General features: G+C 43.1%; 1 protein-coding gene across 1 annotated transcript; it reads right to left on the bottom strand.

Annotated features, from left to right (window-relative positions):
• Window positions 1-3572: 3572 nt before the first annotated feature.
• Window positions 3573-6886, bottom strand: LOC105053531 (uncharacterized). The gene is given in 4 exon segments (XM_019853606.3): window positions 3573-4451; window positions 4454-5116; window positions 5119-6229; window positions 6231-6886. Coding segments are annotated over 4 exon segments (2289 nt in total). The 5' UTR covers window positions 6693-6886; the 3' UTR covers window positions 3573-4398.
• Window positions 6887-25816: the final 18930 nt, after the last annotated feature.

Raw genomic sequence — 25816 nt, 5'->3', positions numbered from 1 at the left:
CAAAAGGCACACAAGAAAAATATAAGGCAGATTGACATGGAACAAATTTGGTGGAAATAGGATTCCTGGAGTAATAATATATTGCATGAGTGATATGATACCAGATTTATGTCAATGGATATTTCCACTGTAGTCAGACATCTACTAATGTTCCCCGCACTTTATGTTGCTAAGAAGATGTCATGGCTTTTGCTAAACTTGAGCTAGTGGCTCTTTACCCTCTTGCTAATCATATTCTAGTTTTCAACATACCATCTTTATACTTCGCATATCACTAAAATCATCAATGAGCACATACAAAGTGGAAAAAAGATAAGGTCACACACCATGGCGATCAGAGATGCTCAGCTGGAAAATTTTGACAGCATTATATTTTTCAAAATTGAAATCTCCAGATGCCAGCAAAAAATATATGCTTAGGAATACAGCAGACAGCTAAGCTATATCTTCCGAGATTGTGGCAGTCAAAGGGACGGTAACAAATTAGAGCTACCTTGGAAGCAGAAAGTAACTGTGCTCTCACAACTCTATAGTTTATCATGCAAACAAATGATGCGTCACTCTGGAATTGTTTGTCCAGCAATATGGAGCCAGGTTCTTTAAAACCTCAAAGTTCCCATCTCTATAAAATTTAGCAAGTCCAAGTTCACAATATTTATCATATTATTCTGCAACACATTCAAAGAATAAAATAATGCCATAGAATGATAAGCCATATCTCAACCCAATGAATTTGTTTCATGAATATTGTCAAGTTTCATAGTTGGCCATATCTTCTATAAGATAGCAACCAGTTCAGACTCAGACTTTATTATCAGCTCCTAGTCACTTATACTTTTGTATCTCCATGCTTGACCCACTGCTCCCTCACCAAACTCCAAATTCTCCACCATTGACATTCCATGCATAGGCCTCCTTAGTAGACAGCATCTTTGTTCAAACCACATATCTAGCCTAATAGCTCTCTGACAGATTTTCCTGTAACACTCACTGGCATTGGATAACTATGCAGCTGATAACTTGCAAAGCATTTATTCAATCTGCCTCTTAGCCATCACTTGCAGTTCTGGAATTAGTTTTCAGTACACACAAAATTATACAATTCATAAAATATAAATGGTATGTTAAATCCATAAATATTCATGATTGTTAAGTTTGAAGCCTTCTATAATACAGAGTCTATGGTAATATGTGTTTAGTAGTTCTTGTGATGTGGTATGTGCACTTTTAGTGATGTTAATCAGAACATTACACAAAAGAAACCGTGTTTCTGAAAAAACAAAAAAGTGTCTTAAATCAGAATGTAATTATGCATCACCATAGATGCCAGTAAAATGACCTATATGATGATGACAAAGGTGATCATGATGACAAAAGTAGGATAAAAACAATAACAAAAACCAATCCAAAGCTTGAGCCTACCATAACCTCTCTTTAAGTTTTAGTGACTAGACTGAACCATTTAGCCAGGCAGACCATGCAACAAATCATAACACTATCTGGCTTTTCTCACTGAAAAATCATTACCATTTTTTTCAGTTGTCCATGAATGCTTGCCGATTCCGGAAAAGGTACACTTTTTAATATTTTCACACTGAATCTAGCCCAATTGATGATGATCTATACTAGGGTGGTATGTCACTTCAACGTCACCAGAGAGCTTGAAAGCCATGGCAGGCCTTAATCCTGCTTGAGTGGTAGTACTCATAAGGGGGGTAGTACTCATAAGGTTTGGTTCCAGGCAAAGATTAAGTGGTTCAATCCCCTATCTCACACCAAAAAATATGTAAGATGATGGGGCAAAAAACATAATATTGATGGGGGCCCACCTCGCCACTCTGTCCCATGGCCATTGTCTTAACTTTTCCGAATTTTATGCTTGATTTTTCTGAAAAGACCGGTCGAGAGGTAACCGAGCACACCTCAACCCACATGGCACACAAGCATAGCGAAAATAGGATCATTTTGTAGAGAAAAGATAACTTGAAAAACATAGAACGCAAAATAAAAGGAAGATAATAAAGCGATAAAATAAGAGAAAAGAAAACACACCAGTATACGTAGTTCGGTCTAATTGTTGGCCTACGTCCATGGACAAGATCTCCTTAACGTTCTTCTATTAATTCCATGGCACAAGAAATATAAAATTAATAGGAGATATAGGGAACTCTCTCAAACTCTTTTTTACAAGGAAAAAGTATGCGCTTTTCTCTTAAAAGAAATCTCACGTCTCTCTATACCTCACTGTAAAAACCTCTGGTGCTCACTGTTTTTTGTTCTCGGCTTCACTTAAATTTTTTGATTTTAAAAAAGGGGGTCGCGTGAATGGGGGCGACAGCCTCTGTTTTGCGACCGCGATACCACCTGTGCCACTTCCGCCACCCTCTCCCCCGGCCTCGACGAAGCCCACATCCGCGACTGCGATGCCACTGCTCTCATCTCCGGTGATCTCCCCCTTCTCTCTTTCTCGCTTATTTCAAAGCCCTATTGGGCGAACCGACAAGCCACGCGGATGCTTCCGTGGCCCTTCGACAATCGCAGCGGGCCCCGACACGACGTCGACACTCCCCCTCTCCTCCTCTCTCTCTCCCTCTTTTTCCCTCTCTTTCTTCTCTGGCACCAGCGTGTGCTGTTTTCCACGTCGGAACCATCCCGGTTCTCTATCGGTCTGGTTCGGCACGTCCTGAACTGTCCAATTCGGGATAGTTCCGAGAATGCTGCTCCAAGTTGTGGAGAATTCAACAATTGATAAGTTGTAATTATTAAGTCATAGCAAATACGTTCTTATGATGTTAAGGAATTAAAAAAAAAACAAAGCACATAATGGATGGAATTTTTTTAAAATTGAGTTTCTTGAGGGTGGTTGCTCCCATGTATATGAGGTGTTGATAAGATCGGGAGAATCCCAGAGAATGAACAAACAATCAGAATACATTGATGCGGGATTGGGGAATCATGTGGTGAGAGTACAGGTATAAGCGTGATTCAAGAAAGTTTGACACCACAACTTTGCTGACCAATTTCCTCCAAGAAGGAGCCATGTTTTTTATTTCAAGTATGTAAGCAAGTTTTCTTTCTCCTTTGGTAGCCAAAAAAAAAAGTGTTCTTTGTTTAATGCCACAAAGCTCTCTTGATAAAAGCAAGTGACTCAACTGTCTCCCCAGTTGTGTGTAAACTTCATTAATTGTAATGCCACCTACATATCTTCAATGTTGTTATGGTCACTATCCCAATGTTTTAATCCTTTCTCTGGTCCCTGACATTGGTAGAATATCATAACAAATATTTGTGAAAATACAATCTAGAAATAGTATAATAAATTTGTATTAGATATGAATTCTTGTGGGAAAATTTGAAAATTCTGGAATCTCATTTTGCAGTTCTCAAGAGTTAAAATTTTAGGATTCTGAAACTGAAAACTTACAACTTGAAGCCTTGCAATCTTCAGTCTAACCTGAACCTTGAATCATTATGGTTTCAAGTTCGGAGCTTAGAACCTGAAATCACAATATCTAAAACTTTATCACATTAGTTCTCTAATCAGAGCTTCCTTCTCAGGTTTCTTCCGGTCACATTTGTCACCAAACTGTGCTATTATCTGGGGTCCCTGTCAATTTTATTTTTAGCAAAACAAAAAGGTCCTAACCATCTTTGATATTCTCAAATCAGCTACTCACATATGGTATGTTTACATGCAGGAAACAGTCCTCAGGCTATTTGAACAACAAAGCATGACCTAATGAATATATAATTTCCTCCAAACTGCAAATACAACAAAATATTACAGAACTCTGTATAGTTTGAAATGAATATCTCATTTCTGAGGGTATTCAAACAAATTGTGAAGTGCTTAAAACCAAACTCTGATGCGAACTAGGATTACAAATGATAGTACTTAGTCATATTAGGTGCACTTGCGAGTTGCATTCTATAGCTGCAGGGCAGCAAATTCCTTGCAGGATTTCTTTGGTCCTGTAATATCCGGATTTGTTCATCTCTCTTAGCAGCGACTACAATTCTGATATTATCTTTATATGATGCAGAACCACATCATTTATGCTGCCTGGCAACAGGCATGATCATTCTGATGACATCAAGCTTTCCCTCACTGTAAGCCTTGACAAGTTGGCTAAAACAGTCCCTGATCCCTATCACCATTAGCTTCATAGTTCACTGAACTCCACTAGAGGAGACCACCGACATCAAGAACCAAGAAATCTCTATTCAGTTTGTTAAGAGAACTCCTAGAGGAAAAGTTCCCATTTGGAGCACAAGTATAAATTCAATGTGACGGAGTAAGTCCAGGCAAAAATAAATGACATCCAATGCTTATGTGAACATAAGATCATCAAAGCCCAATTCAATATATATATGTTGCTCCCATCACATTGCACAATGCTAAGAAAAATCTGGAAGCAACTTCAGATATTCATGATATTGCCGCTCTGAGACAAATTAAATATTTTAGAAGCAGTTGACACCTCGAAAGAAAAGCTTTTCTCCTTCATTTTCCTAATCATATCTCTTGCCCTTTCTATCTCCTCTTTCTCCAGCAAACCACGAATAATGGCATTGAATGTGATGGAATCTGGCGGACAACCTGACTTCTCCATATGCAAGAGCAAGTTATTGGCTTCGTCAAACAACCCTTCCTTCATGAGGCCATGTACCATTATGTTAAAAGTAACAACATTTGGCTTTAAATCTTTGGTATGGATAGTATTGAAGATATTTTTGGCTGCTTCAAACCTTCCAGCTTTGACCAAACCATCAATCAAGGTATTGAAACAGACAATGTCGAGGTTAACATTAGAAGATAATGTATCTCGAAATAGCTTCATAGCTTCGTCAATACATTGGTTCTTGCAAAGCCCATCCATGACTATGTTATATGTGTAAAGATTAGGGCATATCCCAGCAGCAAGCATCATCTCACGCAATTTTTCTGCATCAGCCACTCTTCCAACTCGATATAATCCAGCTAACATTGAGTTGTATGTAACAACTGTATGATGTACTCCTTTGCAAGGCATTGCATAAAAAAGACTCAAAGCATCATCAATCCTCCCACCTTTGCTATAGCTGTCGATTAATATGTTGTATGTAAAAGCATCAGTTCATGGCCTTTCGAAACCATTAAATCACAAATTCTTACTGCATCATTTAGTTTTCCTACCATACAATAACCATCCATTAGTGTAGTATAAGTTACTACATCAGGCTCTATACCTCTACAGATCATCACTTCCAGTAATCCATGTGCCTCTTGAATCATTCCTTCTTTACAAAAGGCATCAATCAATGCATTGAATGTCACGACATTAGGATGAATTTGTTGTTCTGTCATTTCATAAAGCAATTGATGAGCTTCTTTCCACTTCCCTAATCTACAAAGTCCACACATTATAGAGGTATAAGTGACGACATCTGGACGTATTCCTTGAGTCATCATTTCATCAAGAAGCCCTCGAACATCCTCCATTTTTCCAAGGTGGCATAGTCCATCTAGTATAATACTATAGGTAATAATATCAGGCTTTACTCCTCCTTTTTGCATTTTGTTGAATAGCTCCATGGCCTCATCCATTTTTTGATTCTTGACAAATCCATTAATCAAGACAGAGTAAGTATGACTGTTAGGAGCAGGACCCTTAACCAACATGGAATTGAAGACTTCCCTAGCATCAGCGAGATGGCCTTCTCGACAATATCCTTGCACCAATATAGTATAAGAGATTACATTAGGCTTTTCATCTCTTTCCTTCATCAAGTCTAATAATTTATGGGCTTCTGCAGTCTTCTCATGCTTGGAAAGTGAATTCATCAGCATGTTGAATGTCACCACATCTGGTGAAAGGTGACGATTCATCATCTCCTTGAAAATACCAACAGCTTGCTTCCAGTGGCCTAAAGTGGAATGTCCATAAATAATGCTGCTGTAAGTGCGCACATCCGGTTTAACACCCACACGACTCATTTCCACGAGCAGTTTGCAAGCATCGCTCACATGTCCCTCGTTGCAAAGGTGGTGGATCATAGTGTTGAACGTTATTATGTTAGTCTTGCAACTATCTCCCATCATAGACATTTTCCGGTGCAGCTCCAGCGCCAACGCAGTACTGCCGGTGTTGCAGAGCCCCTTGATGAGAGCATTGCAGGAGACCACGTTCGGCTCGCATCCCATCAGAGACATTTTATCGAACAGCATGGCTGCCTCGCCCACCCTTTCTCTCGGTGCCGAGGCCATTGATGAGAGAATTGAAGATAGCAGTCCTAGGAGAGAAGCCACGTTTGAGGAGGCCTCCTAAGAAGCCGAAGCCCAGGTTCACAGAGCTCATTCGGCGGCAGGAGTTGATCACGATGCTATAGGTGTGGATATTTGGCTGGATTCCTGATAAAACATTTAGCTTGTTGCAGAGAGAGATCACGATTGGGTAGTGCTTCATTCCGGCGATAGCATCGAGGAGGAGGTTGATTGCGTAGATGGAGGGCTTCGGATCGGCAGCCACCGCTGCGTCAAACAAATCTAGCGCGTCTTCGACCGTGAGAGCATTGGATCGGCATCGTTCGATCAAGGCTCTGTCCGTCAAATAAGGTTTTGTTCTACCGATAGTTTTCTCGACGGAAGGAGATGAAGAAGTCGTGGGGGAAAAGGAGGCAGAGGAAAGGGCAAGGAAACGGGTCGGCCTCATTAGAAGGAAATGAGTCGGCCGCTGCTACCACCCCTCTTCGTCTGGCTGTCCGTCCTCTCCATCGTCGCCGGTGGCTCCCTCACCGCAGTCACCGAGGTCCTCTGGACCGCCCGTCAGTTAAAATTAGATAAAATATTCAAAGCGGATTCTGGTCGGATACAGATATGGCATGCCCCATCCTAACGACTCGGTATAATTGTAATCTAAATCTCCTCTTCAAAGTTACAATATTTTATAACCCAACTTGACTCAAATCCATCTTATTTAACAAAATAAATTTTGTTATCTAAAGCATTTGACGATGAAAAAATTTTGCCACCGGGTTTGTAGTTAACGACCCATCGCTAAAAATCATTAACAATGAAAATAATGATTCATCATAAAATATTCAATATTTGATTGGATTCATATGTGGAGAGAATTATTTTAAATACAGAGAAGAATTATTTTTAATATATAAATATAGACAAAGATTCAAACCAACTTCTTGATTTATTATCTGTTACTTAATTACTATGATAATATTAGCTTATGATATATAGTAATATTTTATTATATTTATTTAAAATATATTTACATTATAAAATATACTCATTTCAAATATATTATAATAATTAATATTTTAATAATTAATTATTTTTATAAAAAAAGTTCAATCCTCTTCTTTTGAAAAAAATAAAAATATAAATAACTTCATTTTATTCTTTATAATATTTTAAAAATTATTTATTTTAAAATATTTAAAATAATTTCAGTATATTTCTAAATCATGTATACTTTATCTAAAATCCTTCAAAAATAGATAATTCATATTTCTTTTTATTCATGCTAAAATTAAAAAATAATAGTATTTAATATAGAAAACTTTTAATACATTATATTGCATATTTTATATAAATAATTTTATTGTTAATATATTTTTAATATAAATTAAGTTGGATCAATAATATTAATTCTTAATTAAATCGATTTTCATGTAAGTTTCATAATTATATCTTAAACTATTACTTGGTTACATAGTTGATTCCATTCAGTGATAAAAGTAAGTCATAAATAATTAGCATAAAAAATTATTAGTTATAAAATGATGTACGGGTGACAACATCCATTTTATCATTAAATAGTTAATATTCTATAATGAAACTATATATTGCTAATTAAAATATATATATTTAATGATGAAATACAGTCATCACTAGATCATATAAATAATTTACAACAAAAACTATTCCATTATAAAAACTATATAACGATATATAGATGAAAAAATCTATTTTATCATTAAATAGTTAATATTTTATGATAAAACTATATATATTGCTAATAAAGATATGTTTAATTATGAAATATTGTCATTACTAAAAGTTAATTAGATAATTAGTAACAAACAAAATTTATATTGTAAATTTATATATTAAAAAGTATACATAAAATACTGTTTCTTTACTAAATAATCTATATTATATGATAAAATTATATATGTCACTAACAAATAAATATTCAATGATGAAATGTTATCCTTATCAAAAAATAGTGACTTATTTGTGATGAAATATAATTTTGTTGCCAAAGATAAGAAATATTAGTGATGAATTAAATTTATTAGAAAAATTACTACTATTTTTTAAATTTTATATATTCACAAGTATATATTTGGGAATGATTCTAACATTGTTATCAAAATTAATAATCAATTCATGATAAAATATATCGTGACTAAAATCTATGATATTCATGACCATAATTTTTTTATTACAAAAATATAATAAACTATTGTCAAAGGTATCCCACAAAAAAGTTCAAGTGGGAGGATTTGGTGCCACAAATTTGATGGTAAAAATTAGCGATGAGATATAATTTTATCACCAAAAATATTATATAAATAATATTTCATGACAAACCTTTTATTTTGTTGTCTTTCGGTAATTATTAATGATAAATTATGATTTATAGCAAATTATTTTATTGCTAATTGACCATCTTCTTATCGTAACCCGAATACTATCGGTGGAAGCTCCACTATTCCATGAGAGAAGGGAAACTTGAATCCCCTATTCCATCAAGTGAAGAAAGAAGAAAAAAAAGAAAAAGAAAAAAGGATAAAAATAAAAGAAGAGAGTTTCTTTCTCTTCTCTCTCTCCCTTCTCTCTCTTCACTTGCTTCCTCCACTTTCTCTCTTTAGAAAATTCAACTTCTCTTTATGGATTTCTCTCTCAAAGATTTATTGAATGAAGGACTTCTTTCAATGACCTTGATCGACTTTGGTGAAAAGATCTTGACCTATGACTGTCAGATATAGTGTGCAGTACCCATCTTAACTGGACCTGATACTATTAGACTTGGTCATCTATGATTCTTATAAAATCTTATGTATACTAATTCAATTATGATTTAGTGAAATTATCTTGATCGAACTGATCGAAATGTTGGTCAGTGTCGCTTGGCCCTTATTAGATTCCACTAGACTTGATCGCCTTTAATCTCTATAGAGCCAATTGTATTTTATCTAATATTGATTACATGAAGTTATTTGGTCAAACTAATTTTTAATTGTCAAGCACTATACTGGCCTCTACCTTGACTCTTGTTGGATGCTATTAATTTGATTACCTTCGATCTTTGTTGAACTATTTATGTTTAGTATATTCTTGATTGGATGAAGTTGGATGATCAGACTAATCCGGATCGTTGGATGCAATTATTCATCAATCCTATCTTTCTTAATATCTATATCCTTTCTTATTGGACTCAATTCTGTGTAAGGGTGTAGTTATCTTAACAAGAAGATATCTAATAGTGGGATATTGTAATATGATTTATTAACTAAAGATTTTAAAAAAAATTATAGAATTATGTGAATTTGTTAGAGTATGTATGATGTAAATAATGAAATCTTTTTTTAGATTTATCTATAGATTATATAGTATTTATATCATTAAATTTTACATCGAATTATTTTTGATTCATGAATATGAAGCATGATATTTACTTGTTAAATTGATCTTAATAGAAAATGTTATTTGATGCATTATCAAAAGTTGTGACTCTATTTTGGATCATGATCGATTGATTTTGATTCTGAATGATTTTATATATTGTTTTAATACCCAGCCCACAAAATAGATTTAAAGCAAAAAAAAAAAAGGAGGAAGAAATTGGGAAGCATGTGTTGGAATTACTGTGGAATTGGGGAATACATGGATGAAACTCCGAAGGAGTTCTTCTCCGAACCAAAATCCCAAAATCATTAAGAATTTGTGATCAAATCAAACCCTAAATCCTCTCATTAGAGATCTATTTAAAGGCTTCAAATCTTTGGATTTCTCCTCACCAAAAGATCACTGCCATTAGCTCCCCTTTTCTTTGGTTTCTTGTTGAGTACATCGGTAATTTGATCTTATTTGGCCACTGAAAATCCAATCAAATCCATCCAAAAATCAAGTAAATATCTTTCTTTATCTTTCTTCAATCTTTATGGGTTTTATCTTAAAGTTTTTGCCAAATTATTTGCCAAAAATCTCTTAAAAAGATCTGATTTTAGATTCCCTATTTTTCCACCACTCATCCTTATTTTTGCCATCAAGAACTTCGATTAATCGTAGTAAGGATCAGATAAATCTCTTCCATATCTTGTTCTTGATCTTCTGTAAGCCCAAAGCATGAATTTTATCGAATTTTTTTGACAAAAACCCATGAAATTTTTGGTTTTTCCTGAATTTCCTGTTTCATGTTTTTTCACTGTCATGGGCCACCATCGATCATCGGACCTGATCGATTGTTGCCGTTAGGGGACTTCCCCTCCAGCCATGGAAGTCATCGATTAAGAGGAGGACCTCCCAGCTTTGAGAACAAGGGGAAGAGAGTCCCTCCTGTTCCGTGAAAGAAAAAAAAAAAGGAAGAGGACACGGATCCTCTATTTTTTATGGAAAAAAAAGAGAAAAAAATAAATTAAGAGAGAGAGAGAGGATTTCTCTTCTTTCTCTTCCTCCCTTCAGTCTAAACCCTTACGTTTTCTCTCTAGAATGTCAAATTTTTTCTCTTTAAATTTTTCTCTTTCTTTAATATTTTCTCACTCTTTTTTTGGATTTATGAAACTAGAGATCCGTCTTCCATGATTAGTTTGATTTTATCTTAGAAGTCTAATCTGTGAGACATATCCAATTTTTGATCCGATCTTAAGTGGAGTTTTGATTTAAAATTTTATTTTAGTTTAGTTATAAATTAGAATTAATATAAAAATATAATTTTGAATAATAGATTTTGAAATTTTTTTTCAAGATTAATCAATCTGTTCATTCAATATTCTATGAAAGATAAGTAATGAACCATCTTCTCGAGATATTTCATAATTATTTTAAAATTCATAATTATTTTGAAAGCAAACATCAATCTTTGAATTATGCATGATTTATGAAACCATATTTTGAATGAAAAGTGATTTATGAAATATCATAGTTTATTGATTTATTATGGAATATACATATGTCCGTAGAATTATGATATCTATATGTTATGTTGTAAAAATAATTTGATATGGATTGAATTTGTGCTCTCAACCTAACATATTCTGAATCCTATCAATGGGGGCTACGTTGGTACTCTAGATCCTGTCAATAGGGACTATACATTGGTACTCTGGATCCTATCAATGGAGGTTGTGCATTATTTTTGAATCCTACCAATGGGATTTTGCATTGATTTTTGGACCCTACCATGAGATTTGTGCATTGATTTTTGGACCTTGCAATGGGAGTTGTATGTTGGCATTCTATTATGGGCCCTACCATAGGGATAAGTATAGTCGTAGTTATGGCCGTTGAGTTATATGTATTTTGATTCGAATTGAATTTATGATTATGTATATGTATGAATATTTAAAAATATTTATTTAAGCTTAAATTTATTTTATGTTCATTTATGGTATTATTTTTGAACATTACATCATATGATAATATCTGAAATATCTAGTTAAGATATTCATTACTTACTAAGCTATTTAGTTCATTACTTTATTTTACTATTTTTACAAACTCAGAGGACTTGCTCGAATCGGGGACTTGATATGGGAGAGCAAATTAGAGATATACTTGATATTTTATTTTTAGATTAAGATTTATTAAGATTTAATGCAAGTTTATAAAATTTTATTTTATAAGATATTTAATTTAGTTATTTAAAATAAAATTGAATATTATTTATTTCATTGTTACTTTTTGATATCATGTTGAGATGTCTTGCATACTTGTAAAGAGATTTTTTCATAGGTATACGGCGATTATCATGACCTCTGGCTTGCGATCTCGATTGGAGGTATGATAATTAATATGGTATCAGAGTATAAGTGGATGAATTATGATATATAGAATTACACATGATTGGATGATAACTAATATTGATTGTGACAACTTAGAAATCCTAGATTTGATACAAGTGCATTGATGGATATGAATTAGAGTGCACCAGTGGAAGCATGATGATCTAGACTATTTTGACATAGTCAGTAATATTGAATCTTTGAGTTAAAAGTTTATGATGGAAGATATAATTTAATATTTCTTATAGAAAAAATTTATGATAATGAAAAGGATAATATTTTTGACTTGGGATTATTTGGATGTCCTATGTGATTTCATAAGTAGGTCTTCTATCTACCATACTAAGAAAATTTTTAGCATCTTGAGTTTTGGATTAGTAGACTATTTATTCTTGATCTTGAATTTGAAATATTTAAAGCTTATACTTCTCTACCTACTAGAAAGAATTTGAAATTGTTCATTAATTTTAGATTTTGTACTTGATGATTATCTATTGAGAGATAATAAAGTTTGTTTATGATCTTGTAATAAATCGATTAAGATAAGTACAGATGTGTTTTGATGAGGAACATGATATCTTTACCTGAAATTAAGATGTTAATTTTGATTATAAGAAATGAGTAGTTCTGATTTAGATCAATTGTTGAGGTATTGAATTTTTTCTTATAAAATGATTTAATGATGAAATTGCATCAAGAATCAAACTATCGAAAAGTTCAAGGATGAGATTATTAGAATTATGAATCCCAAGTAAGAAATTTTAAGGACTTGAGCAAGAAAAATTTTAAGGATGAAATTTCTTTTTAGGAGGGGGAGAATATAATACCCAACCCACAATATAGATTTTAAAGTAGCTATCAAAAAAAAAAGAGAAAGGAATTGGACCAGCACGTCCTTAGCTCGTGCTGGAATTACTGTGGAATTAGGGAATACATGGAAGAAGCTCCGAAGGAGTTCTTCTCTGAATCGAAATCCCAAAATCATTAGAAATTTATAATCAAATCAAACCCTAAACCTCTCATTAGAGATCTATTTAAAGGCCTCAAATCTTTGGATTTCTCCTCACCAAAAAATCACTGCCATTAGCTCCCCTTTTCTTTGGTTTCTTCTCGAGTACACTGATAATTTGATTTTATTTGGCCACCAAAAATCCGATCAAATCCATCCAAAATTTAGGTAAATATTTTTCTTATCTTTCTTCAATCTTTATGGGTTTTATCTTGAAGTTTTTGCTGAATTATTTTCCAAAAATCTCTTAAAAAAGATCTGATTTTGGATTTCCTATTTTTCCATGGCTCATCCTTATTTTGGCCGTCAAGAACTTCGATTAATCACAGTAAGGATCAGGTAAGTCCCTTCCATATCTTGTTCTTGATCTTCTATAAGCCCAATGTTGCCCAGAGGTACAACCTAAGAGGGGGGGGGGAGGGGGGGGGGGGAGGAGGTGAATTGGGTTCTTATAAAATTTTAATCAAACTTAAGCTTTAAGTAAATATGTATTTCAATTTGACCTAACTTGAGTGATAGTAAAGTGAAAATAATTTAGAGCAATGGAATTAAAATATATAAGTTACCAAGTAAGAAATAAAATAAAGTTAAGCAAGAATTAAAAACATGCAAGGTATGTAAAGAGATAGAACAAGAGGCACAACACAACACTACAACAAAATAGGATATTACGATAAAAAAAATTCATGCTAATAGCCTATTTTCATTGCTAATAGTTATTTGCGATGAAAATTTTATCACTAATATTTAGTCATCAATAATACTATCGTTGATAATTTTTTACGATGGAAAAAAAATTTCATTGTAAATAATAAATATTATCGATGAAAAATTTTCATCATTAAAAAAATTATTTTTTTAAAAACTATTTATGATGAAAATTTTAATCATAAAAAAAGATAATTATGATGAAATTAATTATTTGTAATAAATTTTATTCACACTATTAATTTAATTAAAAAAATTATGAAAATTAAATTTAAAAAAGTATTAGCGATGTGAACTTTTTATCATAAATATAATAATTTTTGATGAAAATTTTTATCACTAATAAATATTAAATTAATAGGAATAAAAATATTTTCATCACTATTAATTTAAATAAAATTTTTATGAAAATTAAATTTAAAAAAAATTTAGCAACATAAATTTTTCATTGTAAATATAGTTATTTGTGATGAAAATTATTGGTGTAAAAATCCGCCTGCGTCGGAGAAGCTGGAGTCGGGGAGTCACGGTCACCGTCGAGACCTGCAAAAGAAGTCTAAACCAGAGTTGGGGTTGCTCCGGCAAGACCTCCGATGCTCAAGTCAGTTCTCTGCCTCAACAAGAATGGAGTGCTCGAACGAAAATTTTAGCAAGTTTTGGGATAGAAATTAGAGCTTAGGGAATAACGTATCTGGGGTCTCCCTTTTATAGGCGAAGGGGCAACAGACTGATAATGATGTTTGTAACCGTCTGGCAGTGGGCTGCTCAGGGTCAGGAGGAGTTTGTTGCGAAGAGTAGTGGAGTGGACTCGTGGCCATCACCGGGATATGCCACGTGGAGTCTGTTGCGGGGAGTGGAGTGGCGTCCATTGTCATGACTTGCTAGAGGGTGAAGGAACCACGCGGTATCCATCGCAGGAAGTGGAGCAGAATCGTGGCCATTATTGTGGTCTGCCAGGGAGTGATAGAGCCGTGCCGAATCCATCGCAGGAAGTGGAGTAGAGTCATGGCCGTTACTGCGGCCTACCAGGGAGTGATGGAGCCGCGTGAAATCTGTTGCAGGAAGTGGAGCAGAGTCGTGGCCGTTACTGCGGCCTGCCAGGGGGTCCAGGCCTGTCGGTCGAAGTTCGTTGGAGTCCGATCTCCGTAGAAGCCCGGATGGGGATCATTTTCGAGGAGTCTCGGCCAAGGCCTGTCTGCAACAGAAATTCGAAAGAAATTCGTCTATAATGGAAGCTTGAGCGAAGGCTTACGGTAGGAATTTGGCACGGACCGCTCGCGGTAGAAATTTAAAGTAGATCGTTTGTAGCGAAAACTTGGAGTGGATCGCTTGCAGTAGGAGCTCGGAGTCCGGCTCCCGTTGGAGTCCGGACGAAGTCTTCCTACAGTCGAAGTCGGGGATGAAGTCCGGCTTCTGTAGGAGTCCGGGCGGAGTCTACCTGCAATTGAAGTTGGGGGCGAAGTCCGGCTCCCGTAGGAGTCCGGACGAAGTCTTCCTGCAAGTGAAGTCGTGGGTGGAGTCTGGCTCCCGTAGGAGTTCGGACGAAGTCTACCTGCAGTCGGAGTCGGGGACGAGGTCCGGCTCCCGTAGGAGTCCGACGAAGTCTACCTGCAATTGAAGTTGGGGGCGAAGTCCGACTCCCGTAGGAGTCCGGACGAAGTCTACCTGCAATTGAAGTTGGGGGCGAAGTCCGGCTCTCGTAGGAGTTCGGACGAAGTCTACCTGCAATTGAAGTTGGGGGCGAAGTCCGGCTCTCGTAGGAGTCCGAACGAAGTCTACCTGTAATTGAAGTCGGGGGTGAAGTCCGGCTCCCGTAGGAGTCCGGGCGAAGTCTGCCTGCAAGTGAAGTCGTGGGTGGAGTCCGGCTCCCGTAGGAGTCCGAACGAAGTCTACCTGCGATTGAAGTTGGGGGCGAAGTCTGACTCCCGTAGGAGTCCGGACGAAGTCTACCTGTGATTGAAGTCGGGGGCAAAGTCCGGCTCCCGTAGGAGTCCGGGTGAAGTCTACCTGTAATTCAAGTCGGGGGCGAAGTCCGGCTCCCGTAGGAGTCCGGACGAAGTCTATCTGCAAGTGAAGTCGTGGGTGGAGTCCGGCTCTCGTAGGAGTCCGGACGAAGTCTACCTGTGATTGAAGTTGGGGGCGAAGTCTGGCTCCCGTAGGAGTCCGGACGAAGTCTACCTGTAATTGAAGTCGGGGGTGAAGTCCGGCTCCCGTAGGAGTCCGGACGAAGTCTACCTATAATTGAAGTCGGAGGTGAAGTCTGGCTCCCGTAGGAGTCCGGACGAAGTCTACCTGTAATTGAAGTCGGAGGCAAAGTCCGGCTCCCGTAGGAGTCCAGGTGAAGTCTACCTGTAATTGAAGTCGGGGGCGAAGTCCGACTCCTATAGGAGTCTGGGCGAAGTCTGCCTGCAAGTGAAGTCGTGGGCGTAGTCCGGCTCCCGTAGGAGTCCGGACGAAGTCTACCTGCAATTGAAGTTGGGGGCGAAGTCCGGCTCCCGTAGGAGTCCGGACGAAGTCTACCTGTAATTGAAGTCGAGGGCGAAGTCCGGCTCCCGTAGGAGTCCGGGCGAAGTCTGCCTGCAAGTGAAGTCGTGGGCGGAGTTCGGCTCCCGTAGGAATCCGGATGAAGTCTACCTGTAGCCAGAGTCGGGGACGAGGCCCGGCTCCCGTAGGAGTCCGGGCGAAGTCTTCCTGCAAGTGAAGTCGTGGGCGAAGTTCGGCTCCCTTAGGAGTCCGGATGAAGTCTAGAAGGTGGTCGATTATCGTGGAAACTTGGATGGAGTCCGTCTGTCATGAAGAATCCGATCGACGCTGGTGGAGCCTTATCCGTCGGCAAAACTTGGGAGTGTTGCGGAGGCTCGGCCGCCAGAGAGGTTCGAGAGATGTCGCCGAAGGTCGGAAGTCGGTAGAATCTCCAGAGGGTCATTCCCGTCATGAACTTCGACTGGGGGGTATTTTATACCCAACACCAGTCCCCCTACTTTCAAGTTTGAGTTTCGAATGAAGAAGTACAGAAAATTTTCACAGCCGAAGTTGTCCCCTTGAATCCCGTGCATGATCGCCCTCAGATATTTTGGCATTTAATGCGCGCATGCTGGAGTCTTTTCAAATCGGGGTGATCCGAAGGGACCTTTCGAAATTCTCACCGATGCGTTGGCCCAGGTACGAGCAGTAATGGCTCTGTCAGCTGTCAACTACTTTTAGCTGCCTGCGGTGGCGAGTGGGACACGTGGCGAGCGTGGGTCGGCCTGGGGAGATCCGCAATCATTATAGCGCCGGATCCTAGGGTCTATTTAAACCCGCCTTTCCACCTTCAGGAGTCTCACTCCGCCTGAGAGTTCTGTTGGTGTCTGCCTTCTCTCCGAGAGCTCTGACCCTCTTTGGCGTCCACTTTGGCCCTAAGCGTTCTTCGAGTCATCCCTATCCTCACCCCTCTGCATCCTTCGGAGCGATCTAGGTTAGTCCCGAAATTTTGTTTCTCTTCTTGCCATCTAGGGCCCCTTTTTCTCCATTTTTCTTCTGTCGCATTCCTCTGGTTTGGTCCCCCGCAAACCTTTCGCCTCTTGTCTTGCCTGATTTCTCCAGGATCTTTAGGGTCTTTGTTTGAAATATCCTCCGGCACCTCCACCTCTAGTGGTTCCGGGAGTTCATCCGCCTCAGCCCCTCAGAACCCCCACACTGTAGACGAACCCACATCTAGGGCTGGGCCTTGCCCGATTTTTGCGTCGGATGCCATTCCTTGTTCTCTGACTCCGGACGAACTTCTACTGATAAGGGTCAATATGGAGTTCCTCCGGAGTATGATCTGGAGCTTTCTGGTCCCTCTGACCGGGCCAGCACCCCCCACCCGATCGTTTCTGCCTGTATCAGGAAGCCTTCCATGTCGGACTCCGGCTTCCACTTTCGCCCTTCGTCGTCGCCCTTTTTCGTTTCTTAGATATTTCTTTAGCTTCAGTTGCGCCGAATTCCTTTAGGTTTTTGATAAGGTTCCTCTCCCTTTGCCACGTAGTCGAAGTTCAGCCATCTCTTTCTTTGTTTAGGCATTTCTACACCTTCAAGCGTCACCTCTCGGCAAAGGACTGGTAGTATTTCTCCCCCAGTTTGGAAGAAGGGGTTGCTGAAAGGTGCTCCCTCTTCAATCCATAACTGAAGGGGAAGTACCTCTTCGTCCACTGCCCGACCTTGAGGCTGGGACTGCCCCCTTGGGGCTCCCTGAGGGACTCTGTCCGTCGGCTCCTAGCCTGGGGGAGGACGACCTTCAGGCCGCTCGAAGGCTTCTTGGTTATTCGGCTCCTTCCTTCCCAACCTTCTGAAGGAGCAGTTTTTGTTCAACATCGGTCTGAGTCCCCTGGATCCTGCGAGTATCCCATCTTTCCTTTCCTCTCTTCTTCTTCTTTTTTTTTTGCCTCGTCACTAATTTTTTCTTCTTTTTTTTCTTCTTTTTTTTTTTAGGGATGGACGTCGAAGCAGCACGGATGCTCGTCAGGGGTCTCAAGGCCCACAAAAGAAAAGGCACCGCGGCCTCCGGATCGGCAAAGAAGGCTAGGACGGAGGAGACGAGCTCGGCCACGCCTATCCAGGCGGCTTTCGCAGTCGACGTTCCTTCGGACGCCGAACCTCCGACTCCCCGGGCCTCTTCTAGGAGTCCCCCCACTGAGGTTCCCGTTTCGGGGGTCCGTTCCGTGGAGGCCCCGGGGTCGAGAGGGGGAGGAGAAGGAAGTCGGTGGCCCGCAGGGTGAGTAGCCGCTGGGCCGCCATCGAAGAGTCCCACGGTTTCGAAGAAGAGCCGGGGGAGAATCCCTTCAATGACAGGGACTTGATAAAGCGGTTGATTGACGGCTGCATCCTGCCGAGATCGTCGAGAGAATTGATCCCGCCGATCTCGAACAGTGGGTTTGGGACTCCCAGGTCTTTCTCGAGGTAAACAGATTCACCTTCCCCCTTCTCCTCGCTCCTTCATTTAATTAGCTTCTCAACCTTCATTCTGACCTCCTAGCCGCCCTTCTAGATTGGGCACCAGCTCCTTGCCAATATCGAGGCGACGAACCGGGGAGGAGGGACGCCATCCAGGCGGAGGAGAGTCATCGGGCCGAAGTCGCTCGCCTCAAAGAAAAGGCAGCCGAGGTAGTCACCCTCCAAGAGGCCCTGGAGAGAGAAAAGCAGGCCCTGAGAAAGAGAAGCAGACCTCGGAAGAGACGGTGAGGAAGGCGGAGGCCGAGGTCGCAAATTTGGCGAGCAAATCCTGATCCTGGTCTCGGAGGTCAGGGTTCTAGCGGTGGAGGAGTTCAAGGCCTCTGCAGAGATGAGGGACCTGAACGTCAAGTTCGGCCAGGAAGCATTCATCAAAGGATTCGAGCTCTGCCAGGAGAAGGTGGTCAAAAATTTTTGAGCTCGATCTCAACTTCTTGGGCGAGGCGTCTGAAGATGAAGCCGGTCCCTCTCCACTGCTACTACCACCGCAGCCCCCTTCCGGGACACCGAGCTCCCCAACTCCTACTTCAGAGGTCTGAGACCTCCGACTTTGTATTTTTCTTTTATTGTAATTTTTCTTTTTCTCTTATCTTTAAGAAATATTCAATCAATAAAATTGGGTTTCTCCTTTCGGAGGGCTTCTCCACTCTGCTCCCCCTTTTTTTTTTGCTTTGCTTTATGCCATGAGATGCGCCTTGACGCTTTTGTCTCCCGATGCAGTGTCCTGCCGAAGCGCTTCTCCTGCCACAGGGGATTCCGCTGAAGTCCGCATCCAACGTCTGAAGAAGAAGGTTTATCATTTAACAAAAAGGTCAAAGAAGATGGATGGCGAGCTTCGCAGGTTGAGGGAGAGCCACTCTGAAGCCACCGTGGAGGCCACCCGCTTCCGAAACCTCCACGTGAAGGGATCATGGAGTACAGCTGGAGAAAGCGAACTTCGAGAAGGAGCTCGAGGAACACAAGAAGCGCGCCAGCAACCGATCTTGGGCTCAAGCTGCCAAGATCAGTTCTCTCAGAGTGGAGCTGTCGGCTGCACAGGAGAGGATTAGCTAGTTGGAAGGAAGCTGTCCCGGCTTCCGACTCGGGCCGACTGCAATAGGGAATGGTCGAAGAAGGTCTCCGACCTTCAGCAACAGCTCCAGGATGTCGAGGCGAGCTATGACGCATACGGGCTGGCTGGTGCAGGCAGGTGGACGAATACAGGGGGAAGCTCAGGATGGCGACCGACGAGGTTGCCCGCCTTCAAAGGCAGCTAGCTGAGGGGGCTCAGTCTGCTCCCGTTCGGGATTCTGACGAACTCCAATCCCTGAGAAGGACCGTAGAAGAACTATCTGTCGCTCTTGGGGAGGGGAAGGCCGAACTGTAGCAATTGAAGATCCAGCTGGTGTACGAGCAGCGGGCAGTCAAGGAGCGGAGGCAAATCCGAGTCCTGAGAAAGAGGCGTCAAGAGGGAGAACGAAAGCCAGTGACTTCATCGGAGATATATGGAGATGCTAATGAGAGAGAAAAATTGGAAGGAGAAGTCGAAAGCTTAAGGCACTCCCTGATGAGGGTCGAAGCCGAAAGTCGAGGTCGGGAGAAGTCAGGCCCCCTTAGGGCTTTTTTTATCTTTCATCCTCCTATGTGTCTTCTTTTGCCGCTTGTTTGTTTGTTGGCGTTGTTGCTTTTCTTTTTCTTTTTGATGCCGATGTCGTCCGGAGGTTCTTGGGCGTCGCCGCATCGGCTTGCTTTTCTTGTCATCTTTCTTCTTCAGCCTCCAGGGCTCTGTAATGCACATTTTGCCAATGAAATGAAAAGGTTTTTGTTACCTCTTTTACTCATGTGTCGAATTGTCATTTGCCGAGCTTCCTTCGGCTTTTGCATTGTCCAATATCGATGCCGTTCGAAAGTACCCGATCACCGTCGCATTGACCCATCCTTCTGTTTATGGCCGCTGATTTGTCCGGGACCACTCGGTTTGACACCTCCTTTTAGAGTTCAAGCTGGGAGGTCCGGGCTTATCGTCGCCCTGAGGAAGCTGCCTTATCTCTGGCTCGTGTTGAGAGCTTTCTTGAAGGTCAGGAATTTTGATAAGAACCCCAATCCTTGTTGAGACGAGGTTCCTTGCATCTTTGATGCAATTTATTTTTCATTCGTCGCTGATGCAGTCCGTCGCTTTCCTTTTTAACTCCCCTCCCCTTTTTCTTTTTTTTTTTGAGTGAGGGTTTTCCCTCTGCTCTTGGTGGGGTCGCGGGAGCGCGAAGGGGTCCTGGGAAGGTTCCCTTCTTCCTATCTGGTCTTAAATGACCAGATCTTGACTGGTGTCAGGATGGGGTTCTTTCCCTATTTCTGACATAATCGATTTTAGCTCAGGTTAGGATGAGGTTCTCCTCTTGTCGCTAACAGGGCTATGGGGGCGCATATGGGCGCTACAGGGCCTCTCCCCCCACCCGATCTGAGTGTAACGGGCCTTCGACTTTGCTCATGTTAGGCGAGGTTCTCCTCCTGTCCCTAACATGGCTGTGGGGGCGCATATGGGCGCTGTTTGGCCTCTCCCCCCATCCGGTCTAAGGGTAACCGGGCCTTCGACTTTGCTCATGTTAGGGCGAGGTTCTCCTCCTGTCCCTAACATGGCTGTGGGGGCACATGTGGGCGTTGTTTGGCCTCTCCCCCCATCCGTCTAAGGAGAACCGGGCCTTCGACTTTGCTCATGTTAGGGCGAGGTTCTCCTCCTGTCCCTAACATGGCTGTGGGGGCACATATGGATGCTGTTTGGCCTCTCCCCCCATCCGATCTAAGGGTAACCGGGCCTTCGACTTTGCTCATGTTAGGCGAGGTTCTCCTCCTGTCCCTAACATGGCTGTGGGGCGCATATGGGCGCTGTTTGGCCTCTCCCCCCATCCGGTCTAAAGGTAACCGGGCCTTCGACTTTGCCCACATTAGGGTTTGTTTTTGTTGTCCGAAGGGTCGTCCCCTGTCGTTACAAGTCCGTGCCAAAAAGGAAAAGATGTGCAGATCTGAAAGGAATCTTGATTTAAAGTAGTGTCGTTCGTTATACATTTACAAATTTTCAAACCTAGGCCTGTGGAAGGTCTGCTTCCTGTCAAGGTCCTCCAGAGATGGAGTTGATGATCCCAATGGAGGCGATTTTGGGTTGCTCTTCCCTCCTTGGCGGCTCAGGCTGTGGCAGGGCCCTTGGCCGATCTTCTCTACCTCAGGCCGGCACCGAATGAACCTATCGAGTCGACCTCATCGGATGAGCTCCTCGATCTCGTCTCGGAGCTGGATGCATTCCTCCGTGTCGTGGTCGTGGTCACGATGGTAGAGGCAGAACTTGTTAGGATTGTGCTTCCGGGGTGCGTGCGCATCCTCTCTGGCCTTGGGAGCTTCTCTCTGACCTCCATCAGCACCTGGGTTTTCGATGCGTTGAGGGGGGCATAGCTGCGGAATCTTCCTGGGGGAGAGCCCCCCGGTCCGGCACTCCGGCTTCCCTGCCTGCGTGCTCGGGGAGGAGTCTGGACGTGCTTGTGCCCGGGAGGAGTTCGAGAACGTGGCCGAGCTTCTCTCGGCCTTTTTCGACTGCGGGCTTACTCGAGTCTCCCGCCTGCCGCTCTTTGCGGTCTCCTCGTCCTTCATTTTGAAGGCTTCCTCCGCTCGGGCGTACCCTTCGGCCCGAGCCAACAGGTCAGCAAAATCCTGGGTACTTTTTTCTAGGGAGATAAAAGGTCGTTCTTCTGAAGGCCACCTTTCAGGGCGGCCATCGCTACCGATTGGTCCAAGTTCCGGACCTCCAATGCGGCGACGTTGAAACGATTGATGTAGGCCCGAATGGACTCTCCCTCCCTCTGCTTGATGTTGATGAGGGACTCCGAACCCTTCTGGGAAGCCGGCTGCTAACAAAATGAGCCACAAACTGGTGGCTCATCTGATCAAAGGAAAAGATGGTACCCGACTTCAGCACCGAGTACCAGTTTCTCGCGCTCCCTTCAAGGTGGATGGGAAGGCTCGGCATAGAATGGCGTCGGACGCGCCATGAAGCAGCATCATCATCCGGAAGGCCTCCAGGTGGTCAACTGGGTCCGAAGTCCCATCATAGCTTTCAAGTTGAGGGAGCTTGAAGTTTGGCGGGATCGGTTCCTGCATGATCATTTGAGAAAAGGGAGGGTCAGTGCAAATGTCCTCACCATAAGTGGGGGGAGCGTGGCGGAGTTCTTCAATCCGCGGTTCATCTCCTGGAGCCTCCGATCCAGAAATCCTCTCGACTACGGGTCTCAAGGGTCCTCTGGCAGAATGGAGGTAGAGATCTTTCCGAGGTGAATCGTGATTGACTGAGGGCTCTCCACCCTTGGATTCGTCTTTCGGGAAAGATGGGGCGGCTGGCCCAAGTGGCCCATCCTACCGCCGGATTTTGGGATTCTGGTGACGCTCTCTCCAGTCGCACTGATGCCTGCGGCTGCTACTGCTGTTGCATGGCCTGCACAGCTTCAGTGAGGCCTTTGACCTGCTGCACCAGTAGGTCGAATTGCTCCGCGCCAACCACCGTTGCCGGAGGAGGGGGAAGAGGTGGGAAACTGGAGGTGAGACCCGAGCCTGAGATCTGGCACGGAGGCCGTGGATCGCCGCGTGGATGCTTGCAGGGAGGCATCGGGCAAAAATCTAGTGGGGGAAGGAGGAGTGGACGTCGAAAAGATGACAGAGGTGGTCCCGTTGAGGGCTCCTTTAAGAACAAGGGTACTGCGAAGACACAGGACCCTTCCTCTAGCGCCAATCCTGTTGGTGCAAAAATCCGCCTGCGTCGGAGAAGCTGGAGTCGAGGGAGTCGCGGTCGCTGCGGGACCTGCAAAAGAAGTCTAAACGGAGTTGGGGTTGCTCCGGCAAGACCCTCCGATGCTCAAGTCAGTTCTCTGCCTCAACAAGAATGGAGTGCTCGAACGAAAATTTTAGCAGAGTTTTAGGATAGAAATTAGAGCTTAGGGAATAACATATCTGGGGTCCCCTTTTATAGGGGAGGGGGCAACAGACTGATAGCGATGTTTGTAACCGTCTGGTAGTGGCTGCTCAGGGTCAGGAGGAGTTTATTGCGAAGAGTAGTGGAATGGACTCGTGGCCATCATCGGAACATGCCATGTGGAGTCTGTTGCGGGGAGAGGAGCGGCGTCTGTTGTCGCGACTTGCCAGAGGGTGAAGGAACCACGCGGTATCCGTCGCAGGAAGTGGAGCAGAATCATGGCCATTATTGTGGTCTGCCAGGGAGTGATGGAGCCGCACCGAATCCATCGCAGGAAGTGGAGCAGAGTCGTGGCCGTTCTGCGGCCTGCCAGGGAGTGATGGAGCCGCACAGAATCTGTTGCAGGAAGTGGAGCAGAGTCGTGGCCGTTACTGCGGTCTGCCAGGGGGTCCAGGCCTGTCGGTCGAAGTTCGATTGGAGTCCAGTCTCCATAGAAGCCCGGATGGGGATCATTTATTGAGGAGTCTCGGCCAAGGCCTGTCTGCAACAGAAATCCGAAAGGAATTCATCCATAATGGAAGCTTGAGCGAAGGCTTACGGTAGGAATTGGCATGGACCGCTCACGTAGAAATTTGAAGTAGATCGTTTGTAGCGAAAACTCGGAGTGGATCGCTTGCAGTAGGAGCTCGGAGTCCGGCTCCCGTAGGAGTCCGGACGAAGTCTTCCTGCAGTCGAAGTCGGGGATGAAGTCGGCTTCCGTAGGAGTCCGGGCGGAGTCTACCTACAATTGAAGTCGGGGGCAAAGTCCAGCTCCCGTAGGAGTCCGAACGAAGTCTTCCTGCAAGTGAAGTCGTGGGCGGAGTCCGGCTCCCGTAGGAGTTCGGACGAAGTCTACCTGCAGCCGGAGTCGGGGATGAGGTCCGGCTCCCGTAGGAGTCCGGGCGAAGTCTACCTGCAATTGAAGTTGGAGGCGAAGTCCGACTCCCGTAGGAGTTCGGACGAAGTCTACCTGCAATTGAAGTTGGGGGCGAAGTCCGACTCCCGTAGGAGTCCGGATGAAGTCTACCTGCAATTGAAGTTGGGGGCGAAGTCCGGCTCCCGTAGGAGTTCGGACGAAGTCTACCTGCAATTGAAGTTGGGGGCAAAGTCCAGCTCCCGTTGGAGTCCGGACGAAGTCTACCTGTAATTGAAGTCGGGGGCGAAGTCTGGCTCCCGTAGGAGTCCGAGCGAAGTCTGCCTGTAAGTGAAGTCGTGGGCGGAGTCCGGCTCCCGTAGGAGTCCGGATGAAGTCTACCTGTGATTAAGTTGGGGGCGAAGTCTGGCTCCCGTAAGAGTCCGGACGAAGTCTACCTGTGATTGAAGTCGGGGGCGAAGTCCAGCTCCCGTAGGAGTCCGGGCAAAGTCTGCCTGCAAGTGAAGTCGTGGGCGGAGTCCGGCTCCCGTAGGAGTACGGACAAAGTCTACCTGTGATTGAAGTTGGGGGCGAAGTCCGGCTCTCGTAGGAGTCTGGACGAAGTCTACCTGTAATTGAATTCAGGGGCAAAGTCTGGCTCCCTAGGAGTCCGGACGAAGTCTACCTGTAATTGAAGTCGGAGGCGAAGTCCGACTCCCGTAGGAGTTGGGGAAGTCTACCTGTAATTGAAGTCGGGGGCGAAGTCCGGCTCCCGTAGGAGTCTGGACAAGTCTACCTGTAATTGAAGTCGGAGGTGAAGTCCGGCTCCCGTAGGAGTCCGGGTGAAGTCTACCTGTAATTGAAGTCAGGGGCGAAGTCCGGCTCCCATAGGAGTCCGGGCGAAGTCTGCCTGCAAGTGAAGTCGTGGGTGGAGTCCGGCTCCCATAGGAGTCCGGACGAAATCTACCTGTGATTGAAGTTGGGGGCGAAGTCTGGCTCCTGTAGGAGTCGGACGAAGTCTACCTGTAATTGAAGTCGGGGGCGAAGTCGGCTCCCGTAGGAGTCCGGGTGAAGTCTGCCTGCAAGTGAAGTCGTGGGCGGAGTCCGGCTCCCGTAGGAGTCGGACGAAGTCTACCTGCAGCCGGAGTCGGGGATGAGGCCTGGCTCCCGTAGGAGTCGGGCGAAGTCTTCCTGCAAGTGAAGTTGTGGGCGAAGTCCGGCTCCCGTAGGAGTCCGGACGAAGTCTAGAAGGTGGTCGATCATCGTGAAAACTTGGGTGGAGTCCATCCGTCGCAAAGAATTC

This window comes from Elaeis guineensis, chromosome 11 (assembly GCF_000442705.2).
Source record: "Elaeis guineensis isolate ETL-2024a chromosome 11, EG11, whole genome shotgun sequence".
NCBI lineage: Eukaryota > Viridiplantae > Streptophyta > Magnoliopsida > Arecales > Arecaceae > Elaeis > Elaeis guineensis.
Note: the sequence above shows the minus strand (reverse complement) of the source record. Positions and strands in the feature narration are given on the sequence as shown.